The sequence below is a fragment of the Gymnoscopelus braueri genome (assembly GCF_963280865.1).
Source record: "Gymnoscopelus braueri genome assembly, chromosome: 9".
Lineage (NCBI taxonomy): Eukaryota > Metazoa > Chordata > Actinopteri > Myctophiformes > Myctophidae > Gymnoscopelus > Gymnoscopelus braueri.
Window position 1 is genome coordinate 21,891,490 of NC_137610.1, and position 23,878 is coordinate 21,915,367.

The 23,878-nt window shown below is 46.4% G+C and overlaps 1 protein-coding gene across 1 annotated transcript in view; it reads left to right on the forward strand.

The window, feature by feature from the left end:
• Positions 1 to 23,878, forward strand: part of brsk2a (BR serine/threonine kinase 2a) — a gene marked incomplete at both ends in the record, with an annotated part of 318,021 nt that overhangs the window by 203,235 nt on the left and 90,908 nt on the right. The window contains 2 exon segments of the mRNA XM_080438342.1: positions 15,979 to 16,064; positions 21,993 to 22,133. Coding sequence (XP_080294468.1) covers positions 15,979 to 16,064; positions 21,993 to 22,133 — 227 coding nt within the window.

Here is a 23,878-nt window from a genome sequence, read left to right on the forward strand (position 1 = left end):
GTAGAAGTAAAAATATAGACAATTGGAAATACTCCTGTAAAGTAAAAGTACCTCAAAATTGTACTTAAGTACAGTACTTGAGTAAATGTACTTAGTTACTTTACACCACTGTCCTACAGTAGCTATAATTGTGTAGCTACTCTTAGCTGTATGTATGTATGTAGCTCTTTTACTCTGTGTCTTTACTTTAACTGCTGTGCTGCCTCTGGTGACTGACTTTCCCCCGCTGTATTTAATAAAAGTCTATCTATCTCTGTTGGTTTATCCACCACGTTACCGTCCTTCCTCAATCCACTCTGTGATCACCTTCACTGTGTGTGTTCACCAGCCTTTGGCTGTGATTCACTATGGGGTCATCATCTGGGGTTATAATCTTAATGGTGCCAATGTACATTTTTCATTAAGTCAATGTAATTTTTCACACTGCCAACTGAATTTTCCCTTACTGCCAAAGTAATTTTCTCATGCTTTGGGTGTGTGTGTGTAGGTAGGTGATTTGACCTTGAAGTAAGTGGTCAGAGTTTTAGACTCACTGCACTACACTAAAAGCCTATCACAGTATTCACATTTAACCCTGTAAGCCCGATATGCTTCGTTGGTTGTACGCCAAATAGCAAAAATAGGTATTTTCGCTATCATTTTCTATTTCTATTTATATTTTTGAACATAATTGAACAATTAATTGTTAAACTTTGACTTATTTTTTTCAATGTTTTAAGTTTTAAGTTACTGGGTAAAACAATTATAATTAGTAATTCTCGCCTATAATGAAAGTGTAAAAGTCTTTAATAGACTTTCTATTTCCTCCACTCATGGGAATCTAGTGGTACTATAGTCTTTCATTGTCTGAGCTTCCAAGCCTTTGAAGTACTGTCTGCAATGGGAAGCTGTTCTCCGGAAGCTTCAAAACGATATTTCTCATCTGAATTGGGTAATTATTTCCAATTTAAGTACAAGAGCCAACACGTTGTTTTGTTGTAATCAGATGAAACCCCCCCAAAATAATTTAAGTTACTCCAAATTCAGCTGCAACATCTGACAGATGGATTAGAGCAGTATCTTGTATATGAATTTATTGTTCTTTTGTGTGGTGCTTGTAAAAAGCAATATGCTCGCCATTTGTTGTGTTAATTAGCTGCATAATATACTGCAAAAGAGGGTGGCTGGCTCTACTCTCTCCTCTTTACATCCTACAGCTATTTTTCAGGGTTAAATTAACACTCTGCTGATTTCTGCTGTGTAGTATAGCTAACATGTTAGCATAAATAAAGAGTGGAGTTAGCTCGGCTTTTTGTTGTCTATCTGATACACAGATGGCTGCGCTGCTGACTGTGATCCTCATATCTCAGTATCAAGGGACTGTTCGCTTGGCCTGCAGGAGGTGACAGAAATGTCTGTGTTTTATGTGTGGATGAGAGGAGGGGGGAGAGAGAGAGAGAGAGAGAGAGAGAGATGTCAGAGCTTGTGATCCAATATTTCCCCCTCTTGAGGTTTGCGACGGTCTCTCTGTTGTGGAGCTTGTGTGTGACATATGTGACATGAATGTAATATTGTGTCTTTGTTGTTGTCACTGGCCTGTCTCTGATCTGGTGTCCTCACGTCCGCTGGGCTCTTAGCCACGGCGGGGTGGCTCTGAAGCCATTGATGGGTGATGCCTGGGGGGGACTCCCTCGTTCTTTGGTGTTTCGCCCAGGTGGGCGTGGTTATATGCCTAGAACCTACAGTAGCTCACAAAAACTATGCCTAAACCTAACTAACCTCAAAAACACGCCTACAGTACCTGGCCGAAACACTGGGTAAAGAGACAGTCCGATGATTGGGGCTGCAACTATTATCATTTTAGCGATTGTTCTATTGATTACATTTTCGAGTAATCGAGTAATAGAGAAGCATTTAAAAAAAAAAAAAAAGTAAGTACGTTTTTAAACATATCGTTGCTGTCGGGCAGAAACTTTATCTCCATATTCAAACTTTTTGTGTTTTTTCGAAAATTATTTCCCTACTTGATCATACAGCGTCACACAAAAGCATCAAAAGTAGCAGATCTACAAGCTTTTGAGCTTGTAGATCTGCTACTTTTGCTATTTTTGAATTTGAATCCTGAAAAGTAACAGTTTTGGACATATGAGGTTTCCACTCGATAGAGACCATTTATATCTTATATTTATTTAAAAGTTTGGTCACAGGGGATTTGCATAAGTATGGATGGTCATCATTGAATGCCTGTGCATTTACTCGTTCGTACCACTACAATACAGTACAGTACTGGAGCGGCAGTGGCTCAGGAGGTAAAGCGAACTGCAACTTGGAATCTTACAGGTTTCCTGGTTCAATCCCCGGTTCCCCCTGGGTTGGTGTCGAAGTGTCCTCGAGCAAGACACTGAACCTGAATTTACTAAATGAATTTACCATTTAGTAAAGTCGTCAGAGAGCGTACAAATAGAACGAGTTAGCTGGAGAAAGCCACAGTGAAGAGGTGGGTTTTGAGAGCGGTTTTGAAGGTCATGGGGACCTCAAGGAGGTTGGCGTCACCAGACCTGAGGGAGCGGGAGGGGGACTTGACGTTTGAGGAGGTCGAAGAGGTAGGGGGGAGCCAGATTGTTCAGTGCCTTATAGGTGGCTGGTGAGTAGTATTTTGAAGTGGATTCTTTGTTTGACCGGGAGCCAGTGAAGGTCGTGGAGGACTGGTGTAATATGGTCTCTGGAGCTGGTACTGGTGAGCAGGCGGGCAGCTGAGTTCTGGACATGTTGGAGTTTATTGAGGACTTTGGAGGTGGTGCCATGGAGGATATTGTTGCAATAGTCGAGCCGGGTATGTGATGAAAGCATGGATGGAGTGTTTCAGCTTCAGAGAATGACAGAGAGGGCCGGAGACAGGCAATGTTCTTGAGGTGGAAGAAGGCAGTTCTCCACCATCTTGGTGTGCAGTTAACACCTCTAGAGGGGCCCCGGCGGCCTGCTGGTTTCCAGTCTATTGATCCACTTAGTGAGACAGGATGTGACACTGATAGGAGCCCCTCCGTCGAAGGCCTTAGCCCCAATCAGGCCGTCTACTGCCAGGCTCTCTCGCACCGATCGTCCACTGCTAATGACGACGGCCACCACTCCGCCCAGAAACGATAAACCCGCCGTAATCTACGAGACAAATGATCGCTCCGCGTCAAATAACCAATTTGGATTAGTGTCAGTCTCGTGCTCCCCGTTCGACCTTGGGTTCGAGATGAGGTGGTGGAAAGAGCCAGAGGGTGTTTATGTTTTCTTTTTCCTTCTACAAAAGAAAAAGAGAGAGAGAGAATAAGTTGTGGCTGTCAGGCGGAAACCTCGTATCTACTGTGGGACACTGATCAAGGCCAAGACACAGTGAGGCAGGGTACAAACCCAATAAAGGGCGTTTATTGACGGTTTGGCTCAGAGAGCATTGTTTATGTTTTTCAAACATGTATCACAGGTTTCTTCCCAGGGTTGGGGTTTCCATATACATTCCTAATCCATGCAATTTCAGTATGTTCCGCAGGTTGCCTATAAAGTAAAAGAGACATTCTTTTAGTTTTCAATTTCACTGTCAATGTCACATTGTAAAGGGAAAATAGTGGAGTTTCTCACTTACCGCCCGAGCACCTGTCCATTCACCAGGAGAGCCAGTGGAGAGTGAGAGAGAGCGTTTGTGTTTGTAGCTTGGGGTGCCACACCTAGCCAGTCATCACAGGTGCGCTGAGTTGGGGCTGATTCATGATGAGGAGAGGTAGGTACCGCCCCTCAATGACGTGGCCTAGGCTGTGGTGCTGTCTGTCAGGTCTCTCTCTGTCTCTCTCCCACTGTTTCTCCCTGGTGAGGTGCCTACCTGTCGGGCGGTTTCCTAGTGAAACTCCACATATCCCCCCCCTAAGCCCACCGCCTGGGCCGGGGGCTTCATTTTCCTCCTCTTCATACATCCGGGACAGTGCGTCCGCGTGCGGGATGTCCTTCCCGGGCCGGTGCTCCACTCTGAAATTATAGTCCTGCAGCTCTAGGAACCAGCGCGTCACCCTGGCATTCCGGTCCTTATTGGTCGCCATCCATTTTAGAGGTGCATGATCTGTAATGAGAGTGAAAGTGCGGCCCCAAAGATAATAGCGGAGGTGGTGTATGGCCCACTTCACCGCCAGACACTCTTTTTCCACTGTTGCATAGTTTTTCTCGTGGTCTAATAGTTTTCTGCTCACATACGTCACCGGGTGCTCCTCGCCATCAATGACCTGGGCGAGGACGGCGCCAAGTCCGGTGCCGGACGCGTCCGTGTGGAGGAGGAACGGCTGGCTGAAGTCAGGGGCCTTCAGCACCGGCTCCTCACAGAGTGCGCTCTTCAGCTGCTGAAACGCCAGCTCTGTTTCGGACGTCCAGGAGACGTGGTGTGGCAGCTTCTGTCGTGTTAGCTCAAATAGTGGGGCTGCAACAGTAGAATAATTTTTAATAAACTTTTGATAATACGAAATTAAGCCAAGGAATGACTTTACTTGTTTTTTTGTGACGGGACGGGGCCAGTCCCGGACGCGCTCCACTTTGCGCGTCTGTGGTTTCACGCAGCCCCTGCCAATCGTGTAGCCGAGGTAGTCGGTCTCCGTCAGGCCGAGGCGGCACTTCTTGGCGTTGGCGGTCAGCCCGGCGCGTCTGAGGGCGTCCAGTACCGCGTCCAGGTGCTGTAGGTGGCGGGCCCAGTCACTGCTGTGGATGACGATGTCGTCCAGGTAGGCTGCTGCGTAGGCGCGATGTGGCCGCAGCACCCGGTCCATTAGCCGCTGGAACGTGGCCGGGGCCCCGTGCACCCCAAACGGCAGCACCGTGTACTGGAAGAGCCCCTCAGGCGTGGAGAAGGCTGTCTTCGCTTTGGCCCGGTCCGTCAGTGGCACCTGCCAATATCCCTTGGTCAGGTCGAGGGTGCTGACGAACCGGGCCGGGCCGAGGCGCTCGATGAGCTCGTCGACGCAGGGCATCGGGTAGGCGTCGAACGTGGATACCTCATTCAATTTTCGAAAGTCATTGCAGAATCTCAGTGAACCGTCCGGCTTGGGTACTATGACGATGGGACTGGACCAGGGGCTGTACGACTCCTCGATGACGCCGAGCTCCAACATCTTGGCCACTTCCTCTTTAATCGCCACCCGTCTGGCTTCGGGGATACGGTAGGGCCGTAGGCGCACCACTTTCCCCGCCGTGGTGCGTATGTCGTGACGTATGGCGTTCGTCCGCCCTGGTACGTCGGAGAAGACGTCACGGCTCCGTCCCAGCAGCTCCTTGAGGTCCTGGGACTGTGCGGGGGAGAGGTCCTCTCCGAGGGGCACCGGGGGCAGGCTCGGCGGGCCGGCTACGGCGAGCAGGGCGGGCAGGACCAGCGGCGGCGCGTCGTTCCACTTCTTCAGGATGTTTACGTGATAGATTTGGTGACCCTTCCTCCGGCCGGGCTGGCACACTCTGTAGTCGACGGGCCCCATCTTCTCTGTCACTTCGTAGGGTCCCTGCCATTTCGCCAGGAACTTGCATTCACTGCTTGGGACGAGGACCAACACTTTCTCCCCCACCTGGAACTCGCGGAGCGTGGCGCCGCGGTTATACGTGTGCGCCTGGTCCCGCTGTGCCTGCTCCATATGCTCCCGGACTAACGGCCAGATTGCCTTGGCCCGGGCCTGGAGGCGCTCGATGTGGTCCACAACGCTGCGGTGGGGAGAGGGTTGGCTCTCCCAGGTCTCCTTGGCGATGTCCAACAGTCCACGGGGTCTCCGGCCATACACAAGTTCGAAAGGCGAGAACCCCGTGGACGCCTGCGGCACCTCCCTGATGGAAAACAATACAAACGGGATCAACTGGTCCCAGTCTTTCCCGTCGACGTCAGTTAGTTTTTTTAACATTTTTTTAAGTGTCTGGTTGAATCTCTCCACGAGACCATCCGTTTGTGGGTGATAGACAGAGGTGCGTATACGTTTCACTTTCAGCCATTTGTACAGTAGTGTCATTACTCTAGACATGAAACATGTGCCTTGGTCAGTGAGGACCTCTTCAGCTATTCCCACCCGGCTAAACATCATCATTAGTTCGTGGGCCACTGCTTTGGCCGAGGCCGTCCGTAGGGGAATAGCCTCTGGATAACGAGTAGCATAGTCAAGTATTACCAGAATGTAGCGGTGGCCCCGGCCAGACTTCGGGAGTGGTCCCACGATGTCCATGGCGAGCCGTGAGAACGGTGTGTTGATGATGGGCAGCGGGACCAGTGGGTTATGAAACGTGGGTCGGGGGGGCAGTTTTCTGACACTCCGGGCAGCCCTTGCAAAACTCTTCTACTGCTCGTTTAACACCGGGCCAGTAGAAGCGGGCCAGAATGCGCTCGTATGTCTTTTTTACTCCCAGGTGGGCCCCCAACTGGTGCGTGTGGGCTAGGTACAGGACTCGTGACACATGAGTTTTAGGTACAAGCAACTGTTCTATCGTTTCCCCCCCCTTGTCTATCACCCCTCTATACAACAGTCCATTATTTACAAGAAAGTACGGGGGATTCAGCGTACTCACCCCGTCACATTTCTTCCCGTCGATGGCGGCCACGTTCTGGCGCGCCATGTCCAACGTGGGATCGACCCACTGTGCGGTGGCGAATTCCCCCCCCCTCGGGGCTTCGGACATCTCAGGTCTGGGGAACTCGGAGAACGGATCACTCGCCGCAGTTGAGGCGTCGCGGCCTGGCGGAGACTGGACCTCCTCCTCTGCTGCACTCGCCTCCTCTTCCTCCGCCGCTGCGGTGTGTGGGGCCTCTTCTGGAGAGGTGCCACTCTCGGAGCCGGGAGAGGTGGGGCGAAACGCCGGGCAGGCGTGTAGTGGAGCTGGGGGTCCGCTGTGCGCAGCGCGGCGGCGCCGGCGACGTGGCGGTTTCTTCTGTAGGCCCGGTTTCCAATATCGGTCGAAGAGAACGCAGTCCACTCCGATCAGCAGTGGCACGGGCAGGTTTGGCACCACTCCGGCTGGTACCACGGCGTCACCTCGTGGAGTCTGGACCCGGAGCTGCGTCACCGGATAATGGCGGACATCGCCGTGCACGCAGGATACTGGCACTGTGGTGTTGGTGAGCGCGCCCGCCAGGTCGGCGCGGACCAGCGTGACAGCGCTCCCCGAGTCCAAGAGCGCATGGGCGTCGGCACCGTCTATCTTCACCGGCAGGCGAGCGTGGCGGCGAGGTGTCGTCCCGGTGTGCAGGCACGGTCGGGCTGCGTCAGAGCTGGCAGCGGTCCCCATCGAAGCGTCGCGGTCTCGGTCGGGGCAGGACCAGGAGATATGGTCGGCCTGGCCACACACATAGCAGCGCCGCTGCTGTGCGCCCCGACCGGGGCCCTCTGCGACGGCCGCGTCGGTGCGGTTGGAGGACGGGTTCGGCTGCTGGGTCCTTCGCCGGTCACGGCCGGGTTTCTCCTCGGCCGGTGCTTTTGGTGCGTCGGCCCGGGTGGACTTCATCATCTCCACGCTGACTTGGTGATTTTCTAAGAGGGCTACTAGTGCTTCCAGGGAGCTCGGGCTCACCTGCGAGGCGTATCTGCGGGCGTCGGGCGGCAAGGAACGTATGCATCTATCTATTACGATTCTGTCAATCATGGGGGGCTCTCCTCCGCTCGTCAGCCAGCTGTGCGTCATGCGTAATAGGTTGGCTACTTGGGGCCGAGGGGGCTGGGCCGCCTGGTAGGACCAGTGGTGGAACCGCTGCGCTCTGGCGGGCAGGCTGCAGCCCTGGCTGGCCAATATCGCTTCCTTCAGCTTACGATAGTCTCTAGCGTCTGCCAAGGTTAGGTCCCGACAGACCCGCTGCGCTTCACCTGTGAGAAACGGTGCCAAGAGCGAGCCCCATTCTGCCGTCGGCCATCTCTCTCTGGCCGCGGTGCGCTCAAACACCTCCAAGTATGCTTCTATATCATCGTCAGGTGATAATTTAGTGAGCACCTCCCGTGGTGCGCGAGTAACCGAAACATCTCGTGAGATCCTATCAATCAATTTTTGTACCGCTGTCTGCAAGTCAGTTTGGCTTTTCAGTAGCGCCGTCAAAGCGGACGCGTGCTCCATGCTGTGGGTTCTTGACGTAGATCAGTGTACGCGTATTCTCCACCATTTGTGGGACACTGATCAAGGCCAAGACACAGTGAGGCAGGGTACAAACCCAATAAAGGGCGTTTATTGACGGTTTGGCTCAGAGAGCATTGTTTATGTTTTTCTTTTTCAAAACTTTAAATCATAATTCAACTCAAACATGTATCACAGGTTTCTTCCCAGGGTTGGGGTTTCCATATACATTCCTAATCCATGCAATTTCAGTATGTTCCGCAGGTTGCCTATAAAGTAAAAGAGACATTCTTTTAGTTTTCAATTTCACTGTCAATGTCACATTGTAAAGGGAAAATAGTGGAGTTTCTCACTTACCGCCCGAGCACCTGTCCATTCACCAGGAGAGCCAGTGGAGAGTGAGAGAGAGCGTTTGTGTTTGTAGCTTGGGGTGCCACACCTAGCCAGTCATCACAGGTGCGCTGAGTTGGGGCTGATTCATGATGAGGAGAGGTAGGTACCGCCCCTCAATGACGTGGCCTAGGCTGTGGTGCTGTCTGTCAGGTCTCTCTCTGTCTCTCTCCCACTGTTTCTCCCTGGTGAGGTGCCTACCTGTCGGGCGGTTTCCTAGTGAAACTCCACACTACATATATATCTCTGCTGTCGGGCAGAAACCAGATAACGACAAAATGTTCATTTTTAAGGAAATGAAAAAACAAAACAAAAAGTGGAGTTAGAAGGTTTTGTTCATCATTGATAAGAACCGCTAAATGGACCTCCAAGCTCACAATGAGGTTGGCGGTCAAAAGGGGGTGGAGCCTGGAGTCAGCAAAACCAGCTAACTCCACCCCCCTTTGGTGGAGTTAGCTGGTTTAGCAGAAGGTTTGAGGATCCAATGGAGTTAGCTGGTTTTGTCAGAAGCGCTTTTTAATACTTTTCATTGGTTCCCCCCACTCCATTTTCTGAAAAGTAACAGACAGTTTTTGGACATGCGAGGTTTCCACGCGGCAGCGATGAAGTGCATGTCACGGTCCATTAGAAAGAGCTGCCTCTGTAGCCGTTAGTGCTTAAGTGTCAGACAGGCAACATGCTGACCTGTCATAGTAGACCACAACATCAAAGAGCAAGGCAGGAGGGAAGACAGGATTGTCTTTTACACCTGATTACCTCCAGGCTCACTCTTTATTTATTTATTTTGTTCTCTCCCATTTCCCTTTTTCGATTGCTCCCTTTCAGTGGCGGACAAAAGTAATCAAGCTCCTCCGGTACTTGAGTCAAAGTCTGGTCAAATATTACTCGACTACAAAGTGACAAAGTTGCTCTCTCAAAGTTGTACCTGAGTTAAAGTACTGGAGTACACTTTCCTGAAAATCCCGAGATGTAAAAAATAATAGTGAAAATAGCAGATCTACAAGCTCACAATTCGATAACTTGTGAGCTTCAATAGAAATAGGGCTTAGACATGTGGCTAATTCGTAATGTACTTTTTCCCCTTCTTAGAAATGTAGTGGAGTCAAAAGTGCAATTTTTGTCTTTGAGATGTAGCGGAGTGAAAGTATCCAAAAATACAAAATACTCAAGTACAGTGAAACTTTGTTACCGTCTGCCACTGGGAGGGAGCCAGAATTGTCTTTTTCACCTGATTACCTCCAGGTCTTTCATTTCACTTTTTGGATTGCTCTCTTTCCCTCTTCCACCCCCGGTCTCTCTCCATTTCACTTTGTTATTCTCCCCTCTCCTTATCTCTCTCACCTCCTGTACTCAGAGGTGGAAGAAGTAGTCAGATTTTAAACTTAAGCTAAAGTAGAAATATTACTTTGCTGAAAGTAAAAATGCCTGCAACGAGTTATGACCTTAGATCTGCTATTTTCTTGTTTTTTCCTCTCTTTCTATTTACGCTTTTTGATTAATAATCTAAATCTGCAAAGTAACTAGTAACCTAAGCTGTCAAAATAAACGTAGTGGAGTAAAAAAAATACCATATTTTCATCTGAGCTGTAGTGGACTAGAAATGGAAATTCTCAGGTGAAGTAAAAAAACATCTCGAAGTTGTACTCAAGCACAGTACTTGAGTAAATATACTGTACTAAGTAAATTTACACCACTTTGCCTTTACTCCTTCCCCTGTCCACTGACCACTTCCCGTATGCAAACTTTGCGCTGCCAGAGTGGTGTGTTGGCGGAAGGTGTGTGGGACGGGGAAGGCAGCTGCTAATAAAGCCTTAACGACGTGCCGCGGAGATGTGGACGCTGGAGAGAAAAGCGCACGCCTCTCACAGCCAGGTGTGAGAGTTAATGAGATAGTTAGTTAGATAGATGGGAGGTGGAGCGGGGCTACGTAGGAAATAAAAGATGGGGCGAGTGGGTGGATGTTGGATGTATTTCCTGCCCCGGCTCTGGCAAGCCGGAGTTGAGGGATGGAAGAGTGCGTTGCAGGCGTGTGTGTGTGTGTGTGTGTGTGTGTGTGTGTGTGTGTGTGTGTGTGTGTGTGTGTGTGTGTGTGTGTGTGTGTGTGTGTGTGTGTGTGTGTGTGTGTGTGTGTGTGTGTGTGTGTGTGTGTGTGTGTGTGTGTGTGTGTGTGTGAATATCTTACATTCTAAGTCTGTGCCATGCATGAACATTAACAGCGCTGCCAGGCCACGCCCTGTCACATGACCTGAGTCCGTTGCCAGGTAGTCTGTCAAGCCAGGCAACTTGAAAGTCATTTAGAGAAAAAAAAACAAGATTCTGCACCTAAATTATTATTTATTTATTTGAAACAGATTATCAGAGATTTTTTTTTTCTTAGCTTTCATAATTTCTAAAGACCATTTCCAAATTCCCAGAGAGAACTGGGTTATGATAGACGGCAGATGAGAAATATTGTTTTGAAACATTGTAAATAAGGTTGGTATTCTACGGTAGAATTGAGTCTTAGTTTCATCATACACTTGAGGCCTTTCTTCTTCAAAAACAGACAGAGTGTACTTTCTGAACCATCTGAAGCATACACAACAACAGTACAAAAACTTAATATTAGCATAATTTAACAGGGAACATAACAATGTGTTCTCAACTAGCCGTTTCAATAACAAAAACACAAACAGGACCCAAGCAGAAAACAGAAAGCGAACAGAAACGCTTGAACTTAGTTGACAGAGTTATACATTGCTCTGTAAAATCATTAACTAATCTCAAAATAAGAGGCCAGTGGTACTGTTAAGTCTTTATTGAGCCCATTCTTCTCATTTCAATTAACTAAAAGGACGAGCTTAAAGGAAGCTTAGCAAGCGCTATGCCGCTCCTGGCTCTGTAGCATTTAGAAAGCTCATCTCCCGGAGTCGCGGGGAGCATTAGCCTCTCTGCAGGGAGCCTATTGCTGCCAGCTATACGGTAGTTTGCTAGCTACCCTGGGCTCAGTCTTCTTAACAACTCACCTCAGGCTCAGGTGAGAGAGAGAGAGAGAGAGAGAGAAGCCTGGTGAAGCACTATACTGATAGTGCTCATTAGCTCACGGATTAGCCGTGATTAGCCTAGCCACTATTCCCCACTGATACCGATGCAAATTACTACTACTGTAGCACTTATACCCCTATTCAGACAAGCTGTGCTTTTATTGTGCCAAGTGTTTTGATTCTCAGGCGACGTGTGACTTGGTCGTGGCTTTTACTCCGGTTGCACTGCAATACCGTTGCTGTCGGGGAGAAACCTTGTATCTCCATGTTTCCAACTTTTTTGATGTTTTATTTCGTAAACTGATTCCCTACTATGTCATACTAGAATATGGCTTAAGAAACAAACTTTACCCTTCCTAGAAATAGTGGAGTCAAAAGAACAATATTTCTCTTTGAAATGTAGGGGAATTATCCAAAAATACAGATACTCAAGTAAAGTACAGATACGTACAAAAAACTAATATTTACATAAGTACAGTAGTCAAGTAAAGTACAGTAGTCAAGTAAATAACAGCAAATACTTCGTGTTGCGCTGCTATCTGCTATTTTTGAACATTTTTGAAAAATCTTGACAGTGTGAGAACTGCTGATTTAGAAGGCATTTGTAGAATCGGCCTCATGTCTTAATTTTACTGTCCGTCGCAGGAAATGGAGACTATAGAGGGGGAGAGAGTACTGCACAGTACGTGAGCAATGAGCCAACTTATTCTATCTCAGGTCAAGTTCTGTAGGAGTCAAAAGGACACAAGTGGAGAAGTGGCAGATCTTCCACCTGGATGTCACTCTACATGAGTGTGCATAACGCTGTGACACAAAGGCAGAGTGAAGGCTGCGTCGGCTCGGTGGAAGGGACAGAGAGTGACATTGACATGAGCGACAGGGCTAAAGACACACACACACACGCACACGCACACACACGCACGCACACGCTCGGCTGCCCTTTCATCTCTCCCCTCGTCTGTCAAAGCCAGGAGATGGAGGGCTCTGGGCGGAGGAGGAGACGGGCTGATGGAGAGAGAGAGGGAGGGAGGTGGGCTTGTGCAGAGGAGGAGAATAAAGATGAGAAACTAATGTACACGTCTCTCTCCCGCCGGGTCTGTGACCAACAGAGGAACGTGGACACCTTCTGTGTGCCACCTCCTCCTGACTGACAACTTTCTGTTATCTCTCAACATGGTGCAATGTATGTTGTGTGTTTGCATTGTATGTTGTGTGTTTGCATTGTATGTTGTGTGTTTGCATCGTATGTTGTGTGTTTGCATCGTATGTTGTGTGTTTGCATTGTATGTTGTGTGTTTATATCGCAACTGTCTCAGACTAACTGCTCAGAGGCCAAACAAATTCATGGCAATGGGAGGCAGTTAAAATGGCAGCAGATATACAGTAGTAACATTATAGTACATTAAGACACACAGAGCTTAATGGTAGAGTAAGTGATATTTTTGAGTGAAAAGGTTAAAGCACTATATTCTGATAGTAATCGTGAACATTTTTAACTCAAATCTTTGCTTCTGGGGGTCCCTGGAACAAAATATTTTGAGATGCGGGTCGGCAGCCAAATACATATAATTGTGGGGGTCCTTTTTCCATTTATCAGCTTACATTTTATAGTGTTACCATTCCAATTTTATCTGCTCATTTCTTTGTGTCATCACTTCCAATTTCATTTGTTTATCCTGTATCCTGTGTGAGTTCTCTCTCCTGATTGGATATAATTGGTATCCTGACCTGAAAATAGGTTTTCTGTTTAGCAAAGAGCTGGAGAGTTACAGTTTACAGTAGGCTTAGCAGACGAGATAATACATCAAATGCATAAAAATAGTAATCTAATAATAAAGTAATATATAAGTAGACCAATAATCTAATAGTAACTATACATAAACCAAGAACCTATCATCAGCCTACATTGAAACTATAGATGCCAGGTCAACAATGACCTGGCATCTGTCTATATAACAGGCTATCTAAGTTACATTTTAGCCTTTGCATGAGAGACATGGAGAGAGACATGGAGACTCTGTTTCTGAACAAACACTCTATCACAACCCGTACTATCAGAAGAATATAGAGCTATTTAACACTTATTTAAAAAAAAAAAAGTAACTTACCCTACCTTTAAAAGAGTGCAAAACAACGGCATGATAAAAGGACATTTGGACTTAGGACTTTTTCACCCCCTCTACCCTTTAAACAGTAAAATCCTCTGTGGGTCCTTTTGGAGTGTGTTTACTCTGAGTTACAAGCGGATACATTACCACTGAGGATTTTTACTGTGTACTGTAGGATACTATTATGCTTATGTTCATGTGACTTGGTTGCAAATGATATCCATGAAATGGTCGGCCACCCCATCGGTTCAGGCAAAACAACCGCATCCCCCAAAAAATGTGACTACAAAGCATTCAGCGAGGCGTGTTTGGCCAGAGAGGAACACCGCTCCAAGATAAGACGAGCACAAACCGTTCTGCCTTCCAGTTTTGCATAAACCAGTGTTGTGGTATAAAGAATATATATCGTGTCTGTCGGGTGGAAACCTCATATGTCTAAAAACTGTTCCTTTTCAGGATTCAAATTAAAAAAAAAATAGCAAAAGTAGCAGATCGACAAGCTTGACGTTTTGAGCTTTTAATACTTTTGTGTGACGCTGTAGTATGACAAAGTATCACAAAAGGTTAGAATATGGAGATAAGAGCTTTCTACTTCTTACATTTTTATCCCACAATTTTGTAACCCATTTTTTCACCCAGTGCCAATTGTCTAAGTAAGCCTGGGCGCTACACTCCCTCTGCCGGCCTAGGGAGAGCCTAGAGCCGAGCTCATGCCTCCTTCAATGCATGAGAGCTAGCAAGCCGCTTCTTATCACCCGACAGGGGGGAGGTTCCCTGGTTAGACAGAACGCGTGGAATATTAGAGGTTAATAACAGATAAGAGATAGCAATGATGTATATATATATTTGTTTTTTGTCAGAGATGGCAGCGCCGCCTTGGGGCACAGGATGCTACCCAGAGGAGTGGTCCCATGCTGATCTCTGTCCCTTCAGCTTGTTGGAAATGCCAGTCAGGCTCCCCTCCTTCAATTCACGTATCATCTTTTCAGTTCCCTTATACGCCCCATTTATATGACGGGAGTTGGACACCGAAAATAGCAGATGTGCAAGCTCACAGCGCGCCTCGAATGAGACGCGCTGTGAGCTTGCATATCTGCTATTTTCCAGCATAGGAAACGTGTCGCACGGTGAAGTATAAACAAGGCTTTACGCTGCAAGTGTTCTAAAAAAAAGAAGAAAAAAACACACACACAGATAGATGGTCTGACTTGATGGCCTCGGTCCCCGTGGCTCATGACCTGCTTCAGGTGACCTCAAAGAACGACCCAGAAGGTTGTTATTACTTTGGGATTATTCGGCTGCAGGTGAGGCCGATCTCATCGCAGGGTTAATCTGGGGATGAGCTCTGGTGACGGTGTAACCTCTCCCAGGGAAAGATCTACTCCATGGCAGTTAAAAAGTGAAACCGCTAAAGAGAGCAGATTACAAGCTGTAATCTTGTCGTTGGGTCCGGTGTGAACCTCGTATGTTTCAAAACGGTTTTGCTTTTCAGGAAATGGACCCACGGCCAGTGGTGGAAAAAGTACTCAAATTCTTTACTTAAGTAAAAGTACCAATACTGCAATATACTGTAGAAATACTCTGTTACAAGTAAAAGTTCAGAATGAAAAATGTACTTGAGTAAAAGTACAAAAGTATTGGCATCATAATGTACCAAAAGTAAAAGTACTAAAATATTTGAAAATAGCAGATCTACAAGCTCACAACGTGTCACGATGCGACGTGTTGTGAGCTTGTAGATCGGCTATTTTCAAATAGCCTAGGACTAGGTATAAAATTGGGTTAAAGTGGTTAATGTATGTTTCATGTACTGTATATAATAATTTATATCTGAAAAGTAACTAGTAACAAGTTTTCAAATAATTGTAGTGGAGTAAAAGTACAATATTTGCCTCTGAGATGTAGTGGTGGAGTAGAAGTAAAAGTATTGGAAATTGGAAATACTCGAGTAAAGTACAAATACCTTAAAATTGTACTTAAGTACAGTACTTAAGTAAAAGTACTTAGTTACTTTCCACCACTGCCGACGGCGACAATCTGTAAAAATGTGATGTGCTCTCCTGACAGTGAGAGGTAATTGCAAACGGCGAGACCCGAGATTTGACCGGTTCTCGGTCTGACTTTTTTCAGTGGAAGAGAATGGCGACCACCTTCAACAACCACTGCAGATGTACTGTATTTACTGTGTATATCATTTCTACCATACAGATTGGTTAAGATTGCTTTAGCACACACTGAGATAATGTAACACTGGGGATTTAGTTTGTCGGCTGCTGCTACTGACTGAAAGTAACATTGCTTAACCCTCTCTCTCTCTCTACCTCTCCCTCTCCCCCCCTCTCTCTCTCTCTCTCTCTCTCCCTCTCTCTCTCTCTCTCTCTCTCATCCAGGTGGAGAGAGAAATAGCCATTCTGAAGCTCATAGAACACCCCCACGTATTAAAGCTACACGATGTCTATGAAAATAAGAAATACTTGTAAGTATCTGCGACTTACTAATGTGTGTTGAACGTTTGTGTCATGATAGGCCAGTGGCGTTCAATGTGGGGGTTGCCAGGGGGTCCAATTGGAAAGGAAAATACATTTTAACCCCAACGGGCCCCTATTCTGGGGGGAACGTTCGCCTGAATTAGACAATCTACAAGTAGATCTTCTAGTTCTGCTGAAGAGATTCAGTGTAGAAGGAAACAGCAGACCAAGTACAGTTGCTATTCAGGTCTGTTTCACTAAGACTAGAGGGTTCAAGTGGTGGAGAAAAAAAAGTATTTAAAAAAAGTATTTGTACATAACTTTTAAAATTTCAGTTCAAATTGTTAGTGTTCCGATTTTGGGCATGTCAATAATGTCAAAACATTTCAAAAAGTTAACAGATAAATTTTTGTGTCCTTAACAATAGGGGGGGGGGGGGGCAGAGCTTATGGCTATGTGGGGGTCCTTGGCATGGAAACGTTTGAGAACCCCTGTGATATGCAGTCAATGACAATAGAAATGACAACCAAATCGAAGGCTTTCGTTTTATCGATGGAATTCAACAATGAGCCGCCATCTCCCATGATGCATCTGTTCTCTCCTCTTGCGTGCACGCGAGCAGGCGTGAAAGTTTTTAGAGTTCATACAATGTCATGTCACTATATATGTCACTATAGTTAAGTTTCCTTTCATACAGCAGAGAAACCCGGAATGATCCCTTTAATCAGATTGTCACCCCGAGCGACGTTTTTGATTGGTTTGTCGCCGCCTGGAGAAGGGTGCTGATAATAGCATTGGTGGGGTGGGTGGTGGGTGGTGGGGGGAGACGTTGCACCATTAGCGTTGGCGTGAAGCATTTAATTTAGTGGCGCTTGCTAGAAGACAGCTAATGGGGGGAGGGCGGTGGGGGGGCCTTGCTTATGTAAACATCATGACATACTTATCAGAAGCAACACGGCTGCATTAATAAACATTTGCCATGGAGAGTGACAGTCACATCCGTCTGTCTGCACGCACAAACGCACACGCACGTGTGAGTGTGCGCACACACACACACACACACACACACACACACACATTATCTAATTTTAGCGGTTGTGAGTGACAGGGCCACCGGCCCTCTCGTCACCCCCCTCGCTCTTCGGAGCGGTGTTTGTCAACTCAATTCAATTAGCTGTCGTCTTGGTCATGCAGGCCAAAGGGGATTTGACACGGAGTGCTGTACGCATCACATCATTTAGAAGATATAATATTGTGATTCAGCCCATAAGTGGATTATTATCACAACCCCCGTTTGCACATATACATTTCTTCAGCACTTCTGCGGTCACTATAGTTGCAAGACAAGCGGGGTAGGAGATATGACCTATATCTTGGCCCTGTGTTAAAGGAGAGATCCGGACATTTTAAGTGTTATCTTTGATGTGTCGTTAGTCACTCACCGACGTAGGATGTGGCGTTGAGTTTTTCCAGCGATTCCCCTGTCGTCATTTTTTCGACCCCCTCCGTTGGCATAATGGGAGCGCGTGCATGAGTGAAATTCGTCTCTTATAACCGATGCAAAGTTATTTTTTTCTCTACTACTGCTCATTGTAGAGTCTCATGATACTCAAACATGCATTGAAAGTCCATGAGAAGCTAACGCTAATGCCGAACGAGCTAACGCTGGTTGCTTGTTTCTCTCCCAGAACCTGGCAACTCGGTGTTGCCAGGTAGAGAAACAAGCAACTAGCGTTAGCTGACGACAGGGGAATCGCTGGAAAAACTCAACGCCACATCCTACGTCGGTGAGTGACTAACGACATCAAAGATAACACTTAAAATGTCCGGATCTCTCCTTTAACATGCTCTGCGGCCGATTTCAGGATGTGACAAGATCTAATCGATACAGTGCAAAACAAAACAAAAAAGAGCTACTACACGGACACACACGACGAGAGAGGGAAACAGAAAATCAGAAGAAGACAGAAAGAAAGAGCTGTTTCTTGCCTCGGCTGAGCTTCAATTTGTGACCGTTAAGCCATTTAAACCGGGAACGCATCTGTGTAACCACTGACACCATTATTTTATACTTTGGCTATTCAAAAATAGCAGATATACAAGCTCATAGCGTGGCACCGAGTGCCGCATCACGAGCTTGTAGATCTGCTATTTTTGCTAAATCTTGAACATTTTTAACTCAAATCTTTGCTTCTGGTGGGTCCCTGGCTGGAACAACATATTTTTGATGGGGATCGGCAGCCAAAAACATATAATTTTGGCGGGTCCGTGACAAAAAAAAGTTTGAGCACTGCTGATTATACCAACAATAGTTTTCCAGAAAAATGAAGACATTTGTTGAGACATTTGACAGTTACAAATGTTCGCTTTAAAAAATACATTCAAAGATTTGCTCACATTTTCACGATTTTTCCAAAATACGGTGCCGCGCTATGAGCTTGTAGATATCTGCTATTTTTGAATAGCCCAAAGAAATCTTCAAATGACACAGATGCGTTCCCGGATTGAATGGGTTAAGATGGATGGAGGTGCGCTCCAGGATAATACAGTATACACACAGTATACTACGAGCAGAACCAGGCCAAAGGCACAGGCAGGGAGGGCGTCACGGCTGGCTCTCAGCCCACAGAGGCAGCACCATGGGCCTGGGTCAGCGGACATTCATCTCCCTCTGCTGCTCTGTGAGAGCCCCAGGGCGATGGCCTCTCTGTGACGGTGACACACTCACCCCCTCACCACCACCCCCCACACACACACACACACACTCGCACAGGCTGCCTGGAGGAGACTGCTTGTAAACAACATGTTGGTACTGTTTAGGCCTGTGGTTTTCAAAGTAGGGTCCGGGGACCCCCAGGGGGCCTTGGGGGGGGGTATCAGGGGGTCCCCAGCAATTTGTTTTTACTTTAAGTATACTTTAACCATATTTTATACTTTGGCTATAAAAAAAAATAGCAGATATACAAGCTTATGCCACGTTATGAGCTTGTAGATCTGCTATTTTTGAAAAATCCCTGGCACAAAATATTTTTGAGATGGGGTGGGGGGGGTCCGCAGCCAAATACACATCATTTTGGGGGTCCTTGACACGAAAAAGTTTGAGAGCCACTGCTGTAGGCCAGTGGTTCTCAAACAGACTGTATCAAATATGAGTGACTGGCTACCGTAAACGATACAGAGCCACCTCCCCGACAATATCGCGGGGACAATTTGTTCATTTTTGGACCACATAATATGAGACGATTCTTATATTCTTCTTATATGAGACGATTCTAAACGGTCCTTTCACACGGCAAGCGGCCAACGCGCCTATGTAATTCATTTTCAATGAGAGGCGGGCGATTATTTGGGCGCGGCCCGTGAAATTCTCGCACGGCGTGCTCGTTTGTGCACGCGCGCGCGGGCGGCAAGAGCTGGATTGTGGTGAGCTTTTCTTTTCACCGCACCGCGCAGGAGGACAAAAACGACAATCACGATCACCGCTGATCCGAGCGGTACCGCCCGCGTGAACCGCTTGCCGTGTGTTACGACCTAACCCTAACCCTAAGTTTTTGAACCCAAGATATCATTATCTGAAGATTTGCAGCTCCATCCACTCCTTGTTTAACTTATAACTGAAAAAGGCTGTATCTCGCTTCCTAAGCACTTTTTTTTTACTTTGAAAAAATAAAGAAATTAAAATTGTAATGGCCAGAAATAGATAATAATAATTTGGGCACTCAATGAGTTAAGATGACCCAATGTTATTTTCCATAGAGAAATTAATTTACGAACCAGGGGATAAACGAGTGACGTCAGGGCTTCGGCACTCTATAGCAATGATTGCTATCAGAACAAGTTCGTTTAACCAAAGCATATCACTTGCCGCACCTTCAGCTGAACTGAACTTGTTACAAAGTACAATATTTTGGAGAAACTCAGAACACCTTGCGGCTATCTCTCCTCATCTCATCCTTTTGTGTGTGAATAAGCCACCACTCACAGTCACCGGAGCTTACATCTTCGACAGCAGAGCAGAACTCATAAGCTCTTAAATCACACAAAGCCTCCTCACAGAGCCACCTCTTATCACTTTTAGCAACACCCTTCTTTAGTCCTTTTGTAGTCCTAACCCGTTCAATCCGGGAACGCAATCTGTGTCACTTTAGATTTATTTTGGCTATTCAAAAATAGCAGATATACAAGCTTGTAGCGCGGCACCGAGTGCCGCGCTACGAGCTTGTAGATCTGCTATTTTTGAAAAATCTTGAAAATGTGTGCAAATCTTTGAATATAATATTCTACAAATGTCTTCTAAATCCTCACAAACATATCCGAAAAAACATATTACAATCAGTGGTGCTCCAACTTTTCCATGTCAAGGACCCCCAAAATGATATGTATTTGGCCGCGGACCCCCATCTCGAAATATGTTGTCCCAGGTACCCCCCAGACTCCCAGAGGCACAGATTGGAGCAAAAAAAAATCGCTTTAAAACATAGATATATAATTCAAAGATTTGCACACATTTTCAAGATTAAAAAAAATAGCAGATCAACAAGCTCATTGCGCGGCACCCGTTCCCGGTCTTAAAAGGCTAATGCGCGTTTATGAACTCGCCCCCAACGGGAGATCAGAGGGTGCGGTAAAACGAACGGCTGTCACATGTTAAAGTGTCACAGGTGGTTGAAAGCTATAGACGCCACGCTCCGGCGGTCCGCTGAGGAGGAGGAGGAGGATGGGGGGGGGGGGGATGACTTAACAGATGACAGCTCTGAGACATTTATGAAAACGTAAACACTCGACATGATAAGGCCCCGGGGACGGCCTCTCATTGATTCTCCGGTTCTCCGTGTCTTAACTAGGGGAAGCCTTTCCTCTCGTCTGTGAGCTCAGGTCTCTACGGGGGCCAGTGTGTGCCAGAGATCAGATGGCGTTTCTCTATCAGCGTCGTTGCCAGATGCTGCGAGAGAAATAAGCAACCGGGTCTGTGAAAGCAAGCCCAAAAAGAATGGACTTGAGCACTTTAAACCTATATACTGTACATCGGCTATTTGAAAAGAGCAGATCTACAAGCTCACAATGCGTTGCATTGCGACTCGTTGTGAGCTTGTAGATCTGCTCTTTTCTAAATTATCTTGAAAAAAATGGCATAATGTGGAATATCTTTGAAACATTTTAACAACACAAATCTTTTATGGGGGTCCCTGGCACATAATATTTTCAAATGGGGGTCCACGGACAAATACATATTAATCTGGGGGGTCTTTGACATTAAAATGTTTGGGAACCACTGGTTAAAACAACATAAGCCCAAATATGCAACTATACACTTTAGAAACAAGCCCCCACCAAAGAAACACACCACAACCTGCAACCATCAATATTTACAAGCAACTTTGCAGAAAAACAATCCCAAAGTCGCTTATAATACGCAGACTTGGCAACAGTGTTCTCTATGCAGGTCATGTAGCAATCCCCAGCTGCAGGACACCCCCCTGTGGAGAGCACCGTGTCTGTTCCTACACAGCGCGCACGGCAAATGTTTTGTCAGTCTGTTCGTGATGGTTTCTTTCTAGGTCATTAACCACTTTCAACCTGTCCTCCTTCTTTTGGGCATGTCATTATACAGTAGATGAAAATGTTCAAATAAAATGTGCAAGAAACTCCAAAATAATGGAAATAGCAGATCTACAAGCTTGTAGATTAGCTAATTTCCGTATTTGACGTACAGAGAAGTATAGGACTTAAGGACTTAAGTGCTTTTCTCCCGATTCCATCATCTGTCTCTCTCTCTCTCTCTCTCTCTCTCTGTCTCTCTCTCTGTCTCTCTCTCTTGCTGTTTTCCTTCACCCTCGCTCTGCCTCTCTCTCTTGCTGTTTTCCTACACACTCGCTCTGCCTCTCTCTCTCTCTCTCTCTCTCTCTCTCTCTCTCTCTCTCTCTCTCTCTCTCCAGGTACCTGGTGCTAGAGCATGTGTCGGGCGGCGAGCTGTTTGACTACCTGGTGAAGAAGGGCAGGTTAACACCAAAAGAAGCCAGAAAGTTCTTCAGACAGATCATCTCTGCGCTCGACTTCTGCCACAGTCATTCTATATGGTAGGTCCCTCTCTGCTTCTGCCACAGTCATTCTATATGGTAGGTCCTCTTTCTGCTTCTGCCACAGTCATTCTATATGGTAGGTCCCTCTCTGCTTCTGCCACAGTCATTCTATATGGTAGGTCCTCTTTCTGCTTCTGCCACAGTCATTCTATATGGTAGGTCCTCTTTCTGCTTCTGCCACAGTCATTCTATATGGTAGGTCCTCTCTCTGCCTCTGCCACAGTCATTCTATATGGTAGGTCCTCTCTCTGCTTCTGCCACAGTCATTCTATATGATAGGTCCTCTCTCTGCTTCTGCCACAGTCATTCTATATGGTAGGTCCGCTCTCTGCTTCTGCCACAGTCATTCTATATGATAGGTCCTCTCTCTGCTTCTGCCACAGTCATTCTATATGATAGGTCCTCTCTCTGCTTCTGCCACAGTCATTCTATATGGTAGGTCCGCTCTCTGCTTCTGCCACAGTCATTCTATATGATAGGTCCTCTCTCTGCTTCTGCCACAGTCATTCTATATGATAGGTCCTCTCTCTGCTTCTGCCACAGTCATTCTATATGGTAGGTCCTCTCTCTGCTTCTGCCACAGTCATTCTATATGGTAGGTCCTCTCTCTGCTTCTGCCACAGTCATTCTATATGGTAGGTCCTCTCTCTGCTTCTGCCACAGTCATTCTATATGGTAGGTCCTCTCTCTGCCCCTGTGTGATCTGTGCACTAAATGCATGACTAACCCATTCAATCCATACAAAAGAAAACATATATTCAAAGATTTGCACAGATTTTCACGATTAAGAATAAATAAATAGCAGATCTACAAGCTGTAACGCGGCACTCGGTGCCACGCTATGAGCTTGTATATCTGCTATTTTTGAGTAGCCCAAAGTATAATGGTTATAGCTAAAGATCTAAAGCACTGGGGATGGCTCCACTTGGCTGGTTCTGTCAATACTCAGAAAACATGGAATGATTCCAGTGACAGGTAGGTAGTGACTGAGAGAAGCAAAGGAGTAAATTATGTTTATCCTTCACTAGAAAGAAACATAAATGGAGCACAAGCTGCACTCTCTCGTCATTTCTTTGCCAGCACGCTGTTGGTAACAAAGTCGTTTTTGTTTGCTCTTTTCTTAGCTAAATGGTAAATTGACTGCTTTTATAGAGACGCTTTTTTTGCAATGTATCTCACATTCATCCATTTACACACACATCCACGGCAGAGGAAACCTCGTCATGAGCAGTTAGGGCTTCAGCGTCTTGCTCAAGGACACTTTCATATGCAGCCAGAAAGAACAGGGAACCTTCCAATTCCAAGACGGCCGCTCTTGGTTGTGACAAAAATGAGGTTGTATGGATATAGTAACGTTATAAAATAAAAGCCTTTTTTTTTTTGTTTTTGGCTTTTTTTTTTTTGGCTGATACATGACTTTCTGTCATGTATATGATTGATCTCAAACGATTCGTGGACACAATTCATAATACAATTGAGGACTTGGCATACTATCACACAACAAGGGCTCTATTTTCGCCAGTGCCTTACCCATTATCCCTAAACTTCTTTGCCATTTTTTACTATTTTTAAAAACATTTTCAAATAGTTCAAATAGCCAATCTACAAGCTCACAACGTGTCGATGTAGATCGGTTAGTTGAACTATTTGAAAAATTGTAAAAATGGCAAATAAGTTTAGGGATAACGGGTAAGGCACCGGGGGGAAATAGGGCACCTAAAATCTTATCCTCTGTACATTTG